The 14,101-nt window shown below is 45.5% G+C and overlaps 1 protein-coding gene across 2 annotated transcripts in view; it reads right to left on the bottom strand.

Annotated features, from left to right (window-relative positions):
- The window catches only part of USP31 (ubiquitin specific peptidase 31), a 40,529-nt gene that overhangs the window by 14,170 nt on the left and 12,258 nt on the right, over window positions 1–14,101 (bottom strand). For both annotated transcript variants that reach the window (XR_013979175.1, XM_080980154.1), the window contains exons 2-7: window positions 6,695–6,829; window positions 6,165–6,253; window positions 5,397–5,489; window positions 4,458–4,593; window positions 3,933–4,077; window positions 3,424–3,610 (exon numbers count right to left, since the gene is read on the bottom strand). Coding sequence is in view for 1 of the 2 variants with exons in the window: in XM_080980154.1 (XP_080836280.1) it covers window positions 3,424–3,610; window positions 3,933–4,077; window positions 4,458–4,593; window positions 5,397–5,489; window positions 6,165–6,253; window positions 6,695–6,829 (785 nt within the window). In the remaining variant the exon portion in view is untranslated. The remainder of the gene's footprint in view (window positions 1–3,423; window positions 3,611–3,932; window positions 4,078–4,457; window positions 4,594–5,396; window positions 5,490–6,164; window positions 6,254–6,694; window positions 6,830–14,101) is intronic.

The following is a 14,101-nucleotide window of genomic DNA, read 5'->3' as shown; positions in this document are numbered from 1 at the left end:
TCCATTTCTTTTACGGGATTCTTGCCCACAGTAGTAGATATGATGGTCATCCGAACTGAATTCGCCCATTCCCGTCAATTTTAGTTCACTGATGCCCAGGATGTCAATATTTATTCTTGCCATCTCATTTTTGACCACATCCAACTTACCCAGGTTCATGGTTCTTACATTCCAGGTTCCTATGCAATATTTTTCTTTACAGCATTGGACTTTCCTTTCGCTTCCAGGCATATCCACAACTGAGCGTCCTTTCGGCTTTGGCCCAGCCGCTTCATCAGCTCTGAATCTACTTGTACTTGTCCTCCGCTCTTCCTCAGTAGCATGTTGGACGCCTTCCGACCTGAGGGGCTCATCTTCCAGCGTCATAACTTTCATATGCCTGTTGTCTTTGTCCATGGAGTTTTCTTGGCAAGGATACTGGAGTGGCTTGCCAGTTCCTGCTCCAGGTGGATCACGTTTGGTCAAAACTCTCCACTATGACCTGTCCATCTTGGGTGGCCCTGCACGGCATAGCTCATAGCTTCTCTGAGTTATTCAAGCCCCTTCGCCACGGCAAGGCAATGGCCACAGAGCAATGCAAAGAAATAGAGGAAAACAATAGAATGGGAAAAACCAGAGATCTGTTCAACAAAATTGGAGATATGAAATGAACATTTCGTACAAAGATTACCATAATAAAAGACAAAAGTGGAAAGGACCTAACAGAAGCAGAAGACATCAAGAAGAGGTGGCAAGAATACACAGAGGAACTATACCAGAAAGAAATGGATGTCTCATATACCCCAGGTAGTGTGGTTGCTGACCTTGAGCCAGACATCCTGGAGAGTGAAGTCAAATGGGCCTTAGAAAGCACTGCTAATAACAAGGCCAGTGGAAGTGATGATATTCCAGCTGAACTATTTAAAATTTTAAAAGATGATGCTGTTAAGGTGCTACACTCAATATGCCAGCAAATTTGGAAAACTCAGCAGTGGCCAGAGGATTGGAGAAGATCAGTCTATATCCCAATCCCCAAGAAGGGCAGTGTCAAAGAATGCTCTAACTACCGCACAATTGCACTCATTTCACACGCTAGCAAGGTTATGCTTAAAATTCTACAAGGCAGGCTTAAGCAGTATGTGGACTGAGAACTCCCAGAAGTGCAAGCTGGATTTCGAAGGGGCAGAGGAACCAGAGACCAAATTGCAAACATGCGCTGGATTATGGAGAAAGCTAGAGAGTTCCAGAAAGACATATACTTCTGCTTCATTGACTATGCAAAAGCCTTTGACTGTGTCGACCACAGCAAACTATGGCAAGTTCTTAAAGAAATGGGAGTGCCTGATCACCTCATCTGTCTCCTGAGAAATCTCTATGTGGGACAAGAAGCTACAGTTAGAACTGGATATGGAACAACTGATTGGTTCAAAATTGGGAAAGGAGTACGGCAAGGCTGTATATTGTCTCCCTGCTTATTTAACTTATATGCAGAATTCATCATGCGAAAGGCTGGGCTGGATGAATCCCAAGCCGGAATTAAGATCGCCGGAAGAAATATCAACAACCTCAGATATGCAGATGATACAACCTTGATGGCAGAAAGTGAAGAGGAATTAAAGAACCTTTTAATGGGGGTGAAAGAGGAGAGTGCAAAATATGGTCTGAAGCTCAACATCAAAAAAACGAAGATCATGGCCACTGGGCCCATCACCTCCTGGCAAACAGAAGGGGGAGAAATGGAGGCAGTGAGAGATTTTACTTTTTTGGGCTCCATGATCACTGCAGATGGTGACAGCAGTCACGAAATTAAAAGACGCCTGCTCCTTGGGAGAAAGGCGATGGCAAACCTAGACAGCATATTAAAAAGCAGAAACATCACCTTGCCAACAAAGGTCCGTATAGTTAAAGCCATGGTTTTCCCAGTAGTGATGTATGGAAGTGAGAGCTGGACCATAAAGAAGGCTGATCGCCGAAGAATTGATGCTTTTGAATTATGGTGCTGGAGGAGACTCTTGAGAGTCCCATGGACTGCAAGAAGATCAAACCTCTCCATTCTTAAGGAAATCAGCCCTGAGTGCTCACTGGAAGGACAGATCCTGATCCAATACTTTGGCCACCTCATGAGAAGAGAAGACTCCCTGGAAAAGACCCTGATGTTGGGAAAGATTGAGGGCACAAGGAGAAGGGGACGACAGAGGACGAGATGGTTGGACAGTGTTCTCGAAGCCACAAACATGAGTCTGACCAAACTGCGGGAGGCAGTGGAAGACAGGAGTGCCTGGCGTGCTCTGGTCCATGGGGTCACGAAGAGTCGGACACGACTAAACGACTAAACAACAACAACAAAATTGCTTTTAAATGTTTTGGCATTCCTTTATAACATATGCAGTGGAACCATCATTTTCAAGACAGCCCTCGTCACAACCTTGGCAAATCTAGAACTGTACTTGATAATCTGATAATACTGGTAATAATAATAATAATAATAAATTTTATTTATATCCCGCCCTCCCCAGCTGAGGCTGGGCTCAGGGCGGCTAACAACAATCAAAGTAATCCAACGTTCATGGTAGTCTTTATTTGGTTTTTGTTATTTTAACCCAGGGGTCAGCAAACTTTTTCAGCAGGGGACTGGTCCACTGTCCCTCAGACCTTGTGGGGGGCCGGACTATATTTTTTTTTGGGGGGGGGGGAATGAACAAATTCCTATGCCCCACCAATAACCCAGAGATGTATTTTAAATAAAAGCACACATTCTACTCATGTAAAAACACACTGATTCCCAGACCGTCCGCAGGCCGGATTTAGAAGGCGATTGGGCCAGATCCGGCCCCTGGGCCTTAGTATGCCTACTCATGTTTTAACCCATGTGCAGTGTTGTTTTTCATCTTTTAATTCTCATCTGTTTAATTGTTCTCTTTGTTTTATATACATTAGAAAATGAAATAAATAGATAAGTAAACTTTACAAACTTTACAAACAAACAACACCAAACAATGTAGGGCTTTACAGGGAGGCACCTCGAAATGAGCCCAGGAAGAAACAAGACTTCAATACAATTGATGAGAGATCCCTGCAATGTGGTCTAAAAAGTTTTATGTTGGAGCACAATCAGACCACCAGCAGGGTGCAAGTGACACCCTTTATCCTTCTTGGCTCGCCATGGGAACAAGGAAAATGATTCTAGACAGACTCATAATTTGGCTGTTGATCTGACAGAGGTCACTTTAATCTGATAGCCCAAAGTGAATTACAACATCAAAAACAAAAGAGATTCAACTTTTTAATTATTATGGTACTGTTTAAAAATTGATACTGTAGAAAAGAGTATTTAAAAAGCCAGGTTAAATAAGCAAAAGCCGAAATAAAACAATTGCAGAGTTCACTGCACACCTCTCAAAACCAGAACTAGAGGGGGCCTCTTGCCTGCGAGGCGACGGTTACCTCTTCCCTTGCTGTCCAGTACAAGCCCGGTTGCAAACCAACACCACCAGCTTATCGCTTGCTACCGCCGCCGCTGCCGCCGCCACCCTGGTATTGGAGTTCTCCAGCCTCCCTTGGGTATACGGAGCTGCCCGAGGATGGTCAAGGCCATATTTCAAGTGATTCAGATTGCTGTTCACGTGGATTCCTGAAAGAGAGTGAAGAAGAGACTTCATGGTCAACACGCCGCAGAGAGGGATACAGGGGCACATCTGGTGAAGCCATCTGATGGCCAAGTCCAGATAACATGGAGGTCACTGGTAAATGTTTCGTGCTCTTAGGTGGCCTTTTCTCAGCCTACGTGGAACAGAAGTAACACGGGGGAGTGGGGAAAGCACAACTTAACAAGGTTTTTTCTTCCCTTCCAAGAGCAGTCATGTTAAACATCTCCGGAAAGGTTGGGAGGCAAAAGGAAAACTCTTGCAGGAATCAGGCACATGCCATACAGATGGCCTAGCAGCCCAACATACCTCTCTGGCTTAGGATCCCCTCAGGCCGGTAGATCTCCGGGGTCTCAAAGGCAAAGATGCAGTCGCTCTCCTGCACTGTGTCGAGGTCATCCAAATCAGAGAAGGAGCGGTGGAACCCATCATAGTACATCTCAGTGAGCACGATCTGCAGGAGGCCAGAATGTAATAAGTACCTGTGTTGCAGCATTGCCGAGGCCAAGTAGCAAGACTCCCAAATGCTACATACACCCCCTGGATAGATCAAAATAATACAAGGTGCCCAGAGCCCGCCTAGCTTTTCCCAGCTTCCCAAAATCCTTCCACTCAGGGGTGGGAAACTGGATCCAGTCACTTTGAGGGTTTCTACAATCATGCAGAAATAAAAGGGATCACTGAGACACCCTCAGCCACGCATCATAAACACTGCACAGGAAGAGGTATTTGGTACATTTTTAGGTCACTGGATGCTGAACAGTGAGTGTGGTACAGCTGCAAGAATCAGCCCCAATGTCCTCAACCCTGATGTCTGGCAGGACCAACATTCACCTGTTTGGTGGGGATTTTGGTTTCCCTGGACACAGCTTCTCTCAGTCGCGCCACTGTTCCAGACAGAGGCACAGCCACCCCGATGCGCATGCAGTGGGAGCACTTCCCTCGGTACACCACTGTGATGTACAACGGCCTGCAGAGAGGACAACAAGGGCACATCTTTTTGGAGGGCAGACATTTGGGAGTTGGACGAGGAGGCAAATCTGCTGAGGTTCAGCAAGGTGAGTGGGGTGGAACAGGACTAATGCACACATGGACATTCTGGGCCCAGCTGCAGCTCACTCTCCACAGGCTGCAAGAACTTTAGCTTATTCATTAATTCATATGCCGCTTTTCCACACACACCAAAAATGATACTCAAAGCGGCTTCCAACAAAGAAAACAGGAAAGCACTTTAAAACCAAAGAGGGCAAAACAATTTCATAATAACAAAGCAAAACACAACAGCAAATTTAATTACATACAAAAAAGAAACACTTTTCACTATTATAAATATAACAAGGTTATGTAAACAACATCCAGCATCCAATGGCAAAAATCAGAGTTTCACCCTGGTCCTAGAAATACCGCATGCCCTGATGTTGCTCACAGTCCCTCTCCTGCAGCAGATTCTTATAAGGGTTCGAGGACAGCGGGGAAGGGGAACTGGAAACACCCCTCCCTTGCTTGCTCGCTCAGCACCAAGCAGCAGATTTGCAGTATATTGCTATAGTTTGAGCTCAATCCACATTTAAACAGTGAGGGTTCCTTCCCCACCCTCACCCCCAAATTTAACTGTGGGTCCTCAAGACTATTAAAGAATCTGTGAGCTATACAGGAAATAATTTGGCCACCTGAACCAGAGGTTCCACATCCCTGGTGTGCAGGAAAGCGCCAATGAGTGAGCAAGGTACACTCTTCCTCCCCACTCCTTTTCCCATGGCAATGGACACATACCGTGTGTGAGGCAGGGGGATTGGCAGAGAGATGCACAGGAACGGGTCGAAGGTATTACTCTGCTTCTGGCAATGAGGACACGTCAAGGATGACCTGCCAGACAACAAGGGAACAGAAGCCTCATTTAGGACACAGTACAGCAGCCTCCCTCTCCGCAGAAGGGATAATCAGAGGCCACCCAACTCCCAAATTCCCTTGCAATTAGAGCCTGGAAAAAACACAGCATTCAAGCAAAATGTGACGATATCACTGGTCCTTCCATTCCCCCACCTCCACCTCTTGCAATGAGCAAGATTAAGATCTGGCTCCCATAAGGTGAATATGCTCTTCCACCCAATATTAAAAAAGAAAGAAAGATGTCAGGCAGGTTTGTAGTCATGCCTTCTCTCCGACAAGCTATTCTTCCGGGTGCAGAGATTTATTCACTTTTCATTGAAGAAGCATTAAATCACATGGCAGCTGAGAAACAGATTCACCTCCTCAGCTGTTGAGAACTGGGCCCTAGAGGCCACACTGGAAAGCTGAGCCCCACACCGGCTGCCCCAAGACCTTGTTTCTCAGCCCCAAGGAAAAGCACCCAACTCACAAACCCCAGGGCGGGCAGGCTGAATCAGGGAATGAAACAGATGTTCATCCCAGAAGGTGGTTATGCTCCGTAGAGAACAAAGAGGCTTCCTCCTAGTCCCAGGAGCCCTGCGAGTGTGTCTGCCCCTGGCAAACCAGACACAGAGCAAAGTGATGCTGACAGCCAGGCAAGGGGCGCCATACCTGTACTGGGCCTGAAAGAGTTCCTGGACAAAAGTGCTATTGATTGGAAATGCAGGTCCTTCAATCAGCACTTCATCTTCCAAAGGCGGCTGGAAGAAAAAAAAGCATTTTGTAAGGAAGGTGTTCAGCCATGTGCTGGGGGAATCACACGCTATGGTGGGCAGAGGACAGAGCTAAGCACAGGAGGAAACAAACTATCTGCTTCTGCAAAATGCTCAGGGTGGCAACTATCTGGTTTGTGTTCACACACCTCCACAGCCAGAATTCTGTGAGCATGCACACCTGCAGAAATTCTGCCCCCAAGTAAGAAACCTATGCACATCTGGAAAGAGCTGCAGAATACTTTCCACTCAGAATGCACTTAGCACAGCCCTGGGACTTCAGTGGCAAGATGGGACTCATCCAGGTATTTCTGGGCCCGTAACTCCTTCGACATCTGACTCCTCTGGAGCAGTAGATGCACAGGCATGCAAAGTGCCAGCTGAGGACTCCCTGGGCCACTGCCAGCATGCCCTGAAGACGTGCCTCACCTTCAGAGGTCTGCCATTGTTCTTCACTATGTTGTTGAGGTCCTCGTGAACTCGGTCCAGAAGCCAGAGGAGGAACTCCTGAGCGTCGTGCTGTGAGCTCCCTCGATACTGCATGGCATTCTTGGAAACGATGCTCTGTGGAGAAGCAGCAGAGCAGCTCAGCAGCTGCACCAAACCCCTAGGAAACACCCACCCTCACAGCTCTCCGCAACAGAGCAAAAATGAATATATATGTCACCACCAGATGACACTGTTGTGTTTCAGCTCAAGGAAAACTGCAGTTGGGTGAATTTTTGTCCTTCTCTAAGACCAGCTAGCAGGGAAAGATGTTGCTCTCTGGGTCAGTAAGTTCTTCCAGAGGGAGGTGAGGCATCCCTATTAAATCCCCAGTTGTCTTCCATCCAAGACAAGAGAAACTGAGAACCCAAATAGTGTTTTGTTTCCTCTGGAAGGGCCAGAGTTCCACCCTCTCCAAGGGAACACAGATGCTGCTTACAGGGCAGGATAAATGCATGCATCCCTTTGATCAAAGCAGATAAGAGAAGCCCAGTGTGGGGTGGGGGACTGGATCTAGCAAGGGGGTCAAATGAGACAGGTGGGGGCTTTGCGCTTGTCAATTAGCTGGCATCAGGTGGCTTTTTTGGTCCACAGGGGTCTGGCAAAGGCAGCACTTTGAAAGAGCTTCTGAAGAGCCAACAGACAGTTGACCTGACACCTACTGGTCTTGCTCTCATTAATGGATTACCTGAGGAAAGGCTCTTTCCCTTTTTGCAAGGCAGCAGAATACCTGTACAGTGTACACAAATAACTATGACAGCTCTTCTGGAGGAAAAAAGCTCCCTTTATTCAAAAAGCAATTTAAGTATCCCCCCCCCCAATAATTGTATGCATTGTTCTCTTTGCTTGCCCCAAGTGAAACTGGACCCATAAATCCTAGCTGGATTAGTAGTCAGCTACATAGCCTCTGTGGAACAAGAAGAGAGGAAACAGTCAACAGGCAAGGCTACATTCTTGTCATTACCCATTATTACCAGAGGTTTGCATGTCTACAGCCATACTACCCTGAACACGCCTTATCTCGTCTGATCTCGGAAGCTAAGCAGGGTCAGGCCTGGTTAGTACTTGGATGGGAGACCAGAGGTTTGCTTGGGGGGGGAGCACAACAGGGGCAGATGCTACATCTTAGCCTGGTGCCACCTAAGAAAAAGCAAACTCTGCTTTCCTGCATTAACAGTGGCTTCTTATTTATTTATTTATTTTTTAAAAGAGAGATTTGTTATTCATGCGACTTATTACTGGAGGCTTTTGCTACCAGTTGCCAGAATCAAATTCCTTGGTCACCACTGGCACCTATGTTTAGAGACCCCTGGAGATAAACATCGACAGCTGCCAAGATTAAAAGCTACACCATAACTCAATGTGCTAATCTACTTTCCAGCCATGCTATCAGGAGATGGAATACCTCACATAAGTTTGAGGTAATCCATCGTTCTCTATCCTCCTTCTGTACTTTCTAAAATACATGGGCTTAAGATGGTTAACACAGATCCTAAGAGATTAGCAACTCTTTGTTAGGCAAACCTGATTCCCACCAAGTCTGGAAAAGCGGCCACTTCCCTCTCCTCCCAAAGCTGCTTCTCTCTCTGCATTTCTCAGCAGCCTCTCATTCAGCCCTGGCCTCCATGCATGTAGGCACATGCTCCCCTTTCACATTTGGCCAGCAGTGAATTTCTCACGTGGGGATTCCGTACACAAGTACCGCAAACACAAGAGCCAGCCCCCACAGAATGGCCTGGCCATTCATAAACACAACTGAAATCCAAAGCTCCAGACTAGGCTGCCTATGTAGTGACACAACAGCAACCGCCCAGCAAGTTGCAAGAGACATCCATTCTTCCTACTATCCACTGACCCTTTGGAAAACAGCATTTTAAAGAGTATGTGAAGTAGAAAGTTAGCTATGGGCAGCTTCACAAATTATGTGGCAAATGTACGTTTGATGCATGTAGTCCAGGGTTTTAGGTAACAAATATGTATGATGGGGGGTCTCTCTCTGACACAGACACACATGTTGCTGCTTATGGAAATGGTGTCGGGGTCCCCAAATGCAGGCACACACTGTTTTGCTGACCTGCTTACTGCAGGAAATGCAGGTGACTAACAGGGTTCCTGTTTCAACTTCAACCCACGCAATCAATTTCCAAACCTAGAAGTGCTTCTGGACTCAAGTATGTTTCCTGAAATGTGGCCCTTTCAGGCTCTTTTAACACAAAACCAGCCCAATGAAGGCCACTTCAGGTAAATGGATATTCATGCTAATTCAGTCTCCCTCAGCTACCAGATAGGGATAATATGCGGAGTTACCCGACCTCTAACCCACCACACAGAGAGCAGAGTCCAGCACAACACAGTAACACAAAGGCATTTCATTGGCTGCTCTGGAATTCACACTTAAGCAGCGATATGATCCTGTTCACAAGACTGAACGCAATACAAACACCGAGGCACACCCAATCAGCTGCTGGAAAACAAGACAGGAGACAAAGGAAAAGTATTACAGTCCTGGATCATCCAGCTCAAGATAATTCCTTCCAGTGGACTAAACTCAATGGGTGGTGGGACCTGTAATCCTTAAAAAAAACAAGCCTCCCTGCCCACAACTCACAACTACAACCCCCACATAGGTTGACGATGCTTTTGTATCACATTATTAAAATTAATCTTCCTACATCACAGCCACTGCAAATCAGACACTACAATCTGGTCATGCAAGCAGAACATCTGTAATAGAAGCTGCCTGCTGCCCCACTCCCCCCAATCAGTTGAGGGCTTAGCCCCAAGACAGATAATATCCTCTTTAATGGACATTTTTCACCAGATCTGAGCCCCTTGGTAGCCATTATTCTCAACATCACTCCAAGGCTTCCCAAAACAGCTAAAGAGAAGGGGCGGTGTGCATTTCCCAGTTTGTTGAAGGCTGCATGCCTTGCACATAGCCCAGCAAAGTCATAGGAATGCCCCCTCCTGGATAACATTGCAAGAAGGATCTGGAAGTTGGCAAAGGAATGGAGTGGGGGGAAAGGTTTTGAAGCCTTCCAAAGCAGAGCACAGAGGAAGAGTAATAGGGACACCTCCAGACAACCTATTTATTGGACATTCATCTTGGTTTCCTTGCAGAAGATTTGCATGGAGAATAGATTATATCTAATCTGAGCATTCATTCCTCCTTGTTTGCAGGGCAGTTAGCCCACAATGAGCACTCATCCTGAATTTATCCCCCTTTTCCTTGTGGGATGCATATACATCTTTCTTCACTCCTCCTGCACTTTACAATGCATTTTCCTGCAAAAAGTCCACCATTGTAATCTTTTTTTTAAAAAAGTTAATTTGCTGTGCTTAAAACCACTTCAGTTGCACAAACCTAAATTTCCTAACATTGCCCCCCCCCAAAAAAAAAATACTAACCATCTGGAGTCACCAAAGATTGACCCTTTCCACAGCAGTAAGGAGCATCAGCCTCAAAACATAACCTTTTTTTTCAGAGGTCAGCTTTATCTGTCCTGTAAGCAATAAGTCAGATACAACTAAGTTGTACTTTCTAAGCTTTCTTCTGTCACCATGAGCCTTAGAAGCTTGCTATCAAAAAAAGGAAGCCGATATTCAGCAGGCAATTTCTCTGCTTTGCTCATGATGTAGCACACAGCACCTAATGGTGACATCCCAGGTGCCCATAGCGAGGTGGCTGCTCAAGCCTGCCTATCTAAAGAGAGAAAGAAAGAACATTACCAGGTGACAGGGGGAAAGAGAATGTAGTTGGAGGCCAGGGAAACAAGAGGGACTTGGCCACTGGGATCACTGATCTCCCAATGCCTCCTGCCACTCAACCACAAACCAGGCACCTCCCAAGTGTGACAGTCGCCTCCAAAGGAGGAAAGAATTTGCCCACCAACGTAATGAAAAGTCATCTGCAGGTGTGAATTACGAAAAAGCAGAGGATGGCTGTTCAAGGCTAAATTTAGACTTTGCTTGCAACTTTGCTGAGAACAGACAATTCAATTTGTGTGTTTTTAAAAGGGTTGTTCCACTTTTTTTGTGCTGTTATCTATTCCAGTCCCAGAAACAAGCCAGTGACCAGATTTTAGTCAAGTATCAACTGTGCACAACTGGGAGACTAACGGCTATGCTTTGGCTGCCAAACTACCATGTGGCCAGGATAGGTGACATCAGCTATAGCTCAGAGATCCCCTCAGAGATCACAGCTCTCATTAGCAAAAGCTTTTAGGCCAGTTTGGCACAGCAACATCCAGCCACAGTTGCTGAAACGCATCGATTTCTGTTGGCCTCCTATTCTTTGGCAATCTCTGAGTTGTTCCATTTGCTTTTGGAGATACCAGCGTGCAGCAACACTCTCACAGCAAAGCTTGCTAATACCAACACAACGCTTGCTTCCCAACACTTATACCAAGTTCCTGGAGCTGTGCTGCCTAACCCACTGTGCTGAAAACCTAAGTTTATCCCCAAAGAAGACCAGATCTAAAAGCAGCTGCCTGGCCTCAAGAAGCAGCCATGACTTGATCCCAGGAGTGACCTCTTTGCAGAGGAAAAGCAAAGCACAAAGAGTACCCAGGCTGTAGTTCATTGGCTACTAGCCACAATGGCTACATTCTACCTCCACTGTCAGAGGTAATGTACCTCTGAAAACCAGCTGCTGGCAATCACAGGAGGGGAGAGCTGCTCCTGGGCTCATGTAGATGGAAGTCTTCCTCCAACATTGCTCCAGGAGTTGTCTCTCTTGTTTCCTTCTTTTATTGGGACAATTAAGCTTATTTGGCTGTAAAAAGCAGGGAAGGATGCTCAGGGACAACTGTGTCAACAGTCTGGGCCATCCCCCCCCACCCCCATTTCAGAGGTCAACTAGGACTTCAAGAGGATCACCTGCCAAGGAAAGCCCAGGAGCCCTATGGAAACCAAGCAGTTTGATCAGCCTATTTTGGCAACCACACAAATTGTTCCTCTATCCCTGCAGAGATTAAGGGCCCAATCTAGACTCATTTAAATCCAGTTTCAGGCCTGCTTTTGGTTCTCAAAGTGCCTGTCACACTGATGGAAGAGGACAGAGGGTGAGTAACCCTGTTAGTCCTTCTGGATCTCTCATAAGGTTTTGACCATTGTACTCTTCTGGGTGGGTCTCCACATCAGAATCAGATGCCTGGTGACTGCTCTTGAGCTCTATGACATTTGCACTAAGAGGTCCTGAAGGGCTCTGTCTTGCTTCTACACACACATCCCAGCCCAATCTTCTTCCATGTTTACATGAAATTGTGGGGTCATCCAGGGATTGCAAAGAAGGGTTTCATCAATACACAGATGACACCAAACTCTACTTCTCATTTTCATCTAAGTCAGGTAAAGCAGTGGAAATGCTGAACTGGTGTCTGACATCAGTGAGAAGCTGGGCAAAGGCCAATAAACTGAAATTCAATCTGGACAAGATGGAGGCACTATTGGTAGGTGCTTTGTCTGCTCAAGAAGACTGTTTAGGCAGTTCTAGATGGGGAAATACTTCCCCTAAAGCAAGTAAGAGGAACCTTCGCCACCAAATAAACAATTTCTTTATGCAACACATAGTTAAACTATGGAAGTCACTCCCACAAAAGGCAGTGATGGCGACCAAATTGGATTACTTTAAAAGAGGGTGAGACAAATTCATGGAGGAGGGTAAAGCTACCACAATGGCTATCCTCTCCCCCCACAGCTGGAGGCAACTATGTTTTCAAATACAGTTGTACCTTAGTTCTTGAATGCCTTTATATTTGTACGAATGCCACAAACCCAAAAGTGAGTGTTCCAGTTTGCGAACATTTTTCGGAAGCCAAACGTCCAACGCAGCTTCCACATCTGATGACTGAGTGCAGGAAGCTCCTGCAGCAAATCGGAAGCCACGTCTTGGTTTTTGAATGGTTCCAGGAGTCAAACGGACTCCTGGGACGGATTAAGTTTGACAACCAAGGTACCAGTTTCTGGAAACAAGAGGGGAGAGGTCTCTTGTGGTCAGATCCTCTTTGAGGGTTTGCCATTGAGGCATCTGGTCTGCCACTGTGAGAAGGGGATACTAGACTACTAGAGCATGTTTATTTTTTCAACTTTCACATTCCCAAAATGAGGGGTGCTAAAAAGTTATAACATCACCTGGGAATTCAAAAGCTATTTTGGTTAAATTAATATAATTTAGTTTTGCATAGTAAACAACTACAGTACATAAAATATTGACCTTTTTAATAAACTTCCAATAATTTTAGACTTGTCTTATAAGAGTGAAAAATATATATGTGAAATTGCATAAAAATCGAAACGTCAAAACTTGACAAGCTTTTTGATATCCTCAATTGCAAGTGTAAGATTTTTCTTTGCTCTGAATTTGACTGCCCTACAGATTCTGGTTGCAAAAAAGAAGCTCATGTTAACTGTACATGCCCTATGGAGATGAAGATCCCTGGGAAGGAACTTGCTTTCATTAAAGGTCAGAGAGAGAATACTGGTTTGATTGGGCCACATCAGACTGTCTTGCCAGATCTGCCTGAGCATAACAGACAAGTCACAAAGCAGAAGCGGCAAGAAGATGAGAGAAGAAGACTTGCTGAATATAAGCAGTGAAGTAGGTAGGTTGCTTGAATACCATGAAATGAAATAATTTTCTCTGCTAGTGAAAATGAAGGTGCCCAAGATGGAAATGGTGGAAGTTATGAATTGACATTAAGAAAAAAAGTATGACTTACACGTCAAATAAAAAGACAGAGTACAACACATTAGAAATACATAATGTTGCTATGTAGAACATCGGCTAGGGTGTTGGCCTTTGTGCCACAGCTGCCCTCACCACTGCCACCTTTCTGGAAGCTGGCTTGATCACTGAAAACAAGAGACTTGATCACAATAAAGTCAAGAGGGCCAAGAAAAAGTTATGAAATCCCTGGATCAAGAATCTGATTACCTTTGTCAGAATGATGAAATTGACAGCATCTTCTTTGACAGCCAGGAAGATACAACTAAAGTTATGCTCAAAGCAGACAATTCAGATCAGCGGTTCCCAAGCATCATCTCAGAACAGAATTAATATGTGTGCAGTGAGCCAGGTGGAAGGTACCTCTACCACTTCACACTGGAAAAAGGCTGGAGTTTTTGCTAATAATTTTGTAGATTTCATTAAGAAGAGCAGCATTGATGAGAGTCTTAAGGCCACTGAAGGTGATTCTACAAATCTTAAAACTGGCTCAGAGGGTAGTACTATGCATTGGGTAGAGATCAAGTTTGGTTGTAAGCTGATCGGGTTGGTTTGTGCCCTCCACACCAACGAGTTACCCCATGACAGTTGATCTAGCACTCAATGAAAAGACCTTGTCTAACAGC

The sequence above is a fragment of the Podarcis pityusensis genome (assembly GCF_964106645.2).
Source record: "Podarcis pityusensis genome assembly, chromosome: 14".
Lineage (NCBI taxonomy): Eukaryota > Metazoa > Chordata > Lepidosauria > Squamata > Lacertidae > Podarcis > Podarcis pityusensis.
The sequence above is the reverse complement of the archived record's forward strand: the minus strand, read 5'-3'. Positions and strand labels throughout refer to the sequence as shown.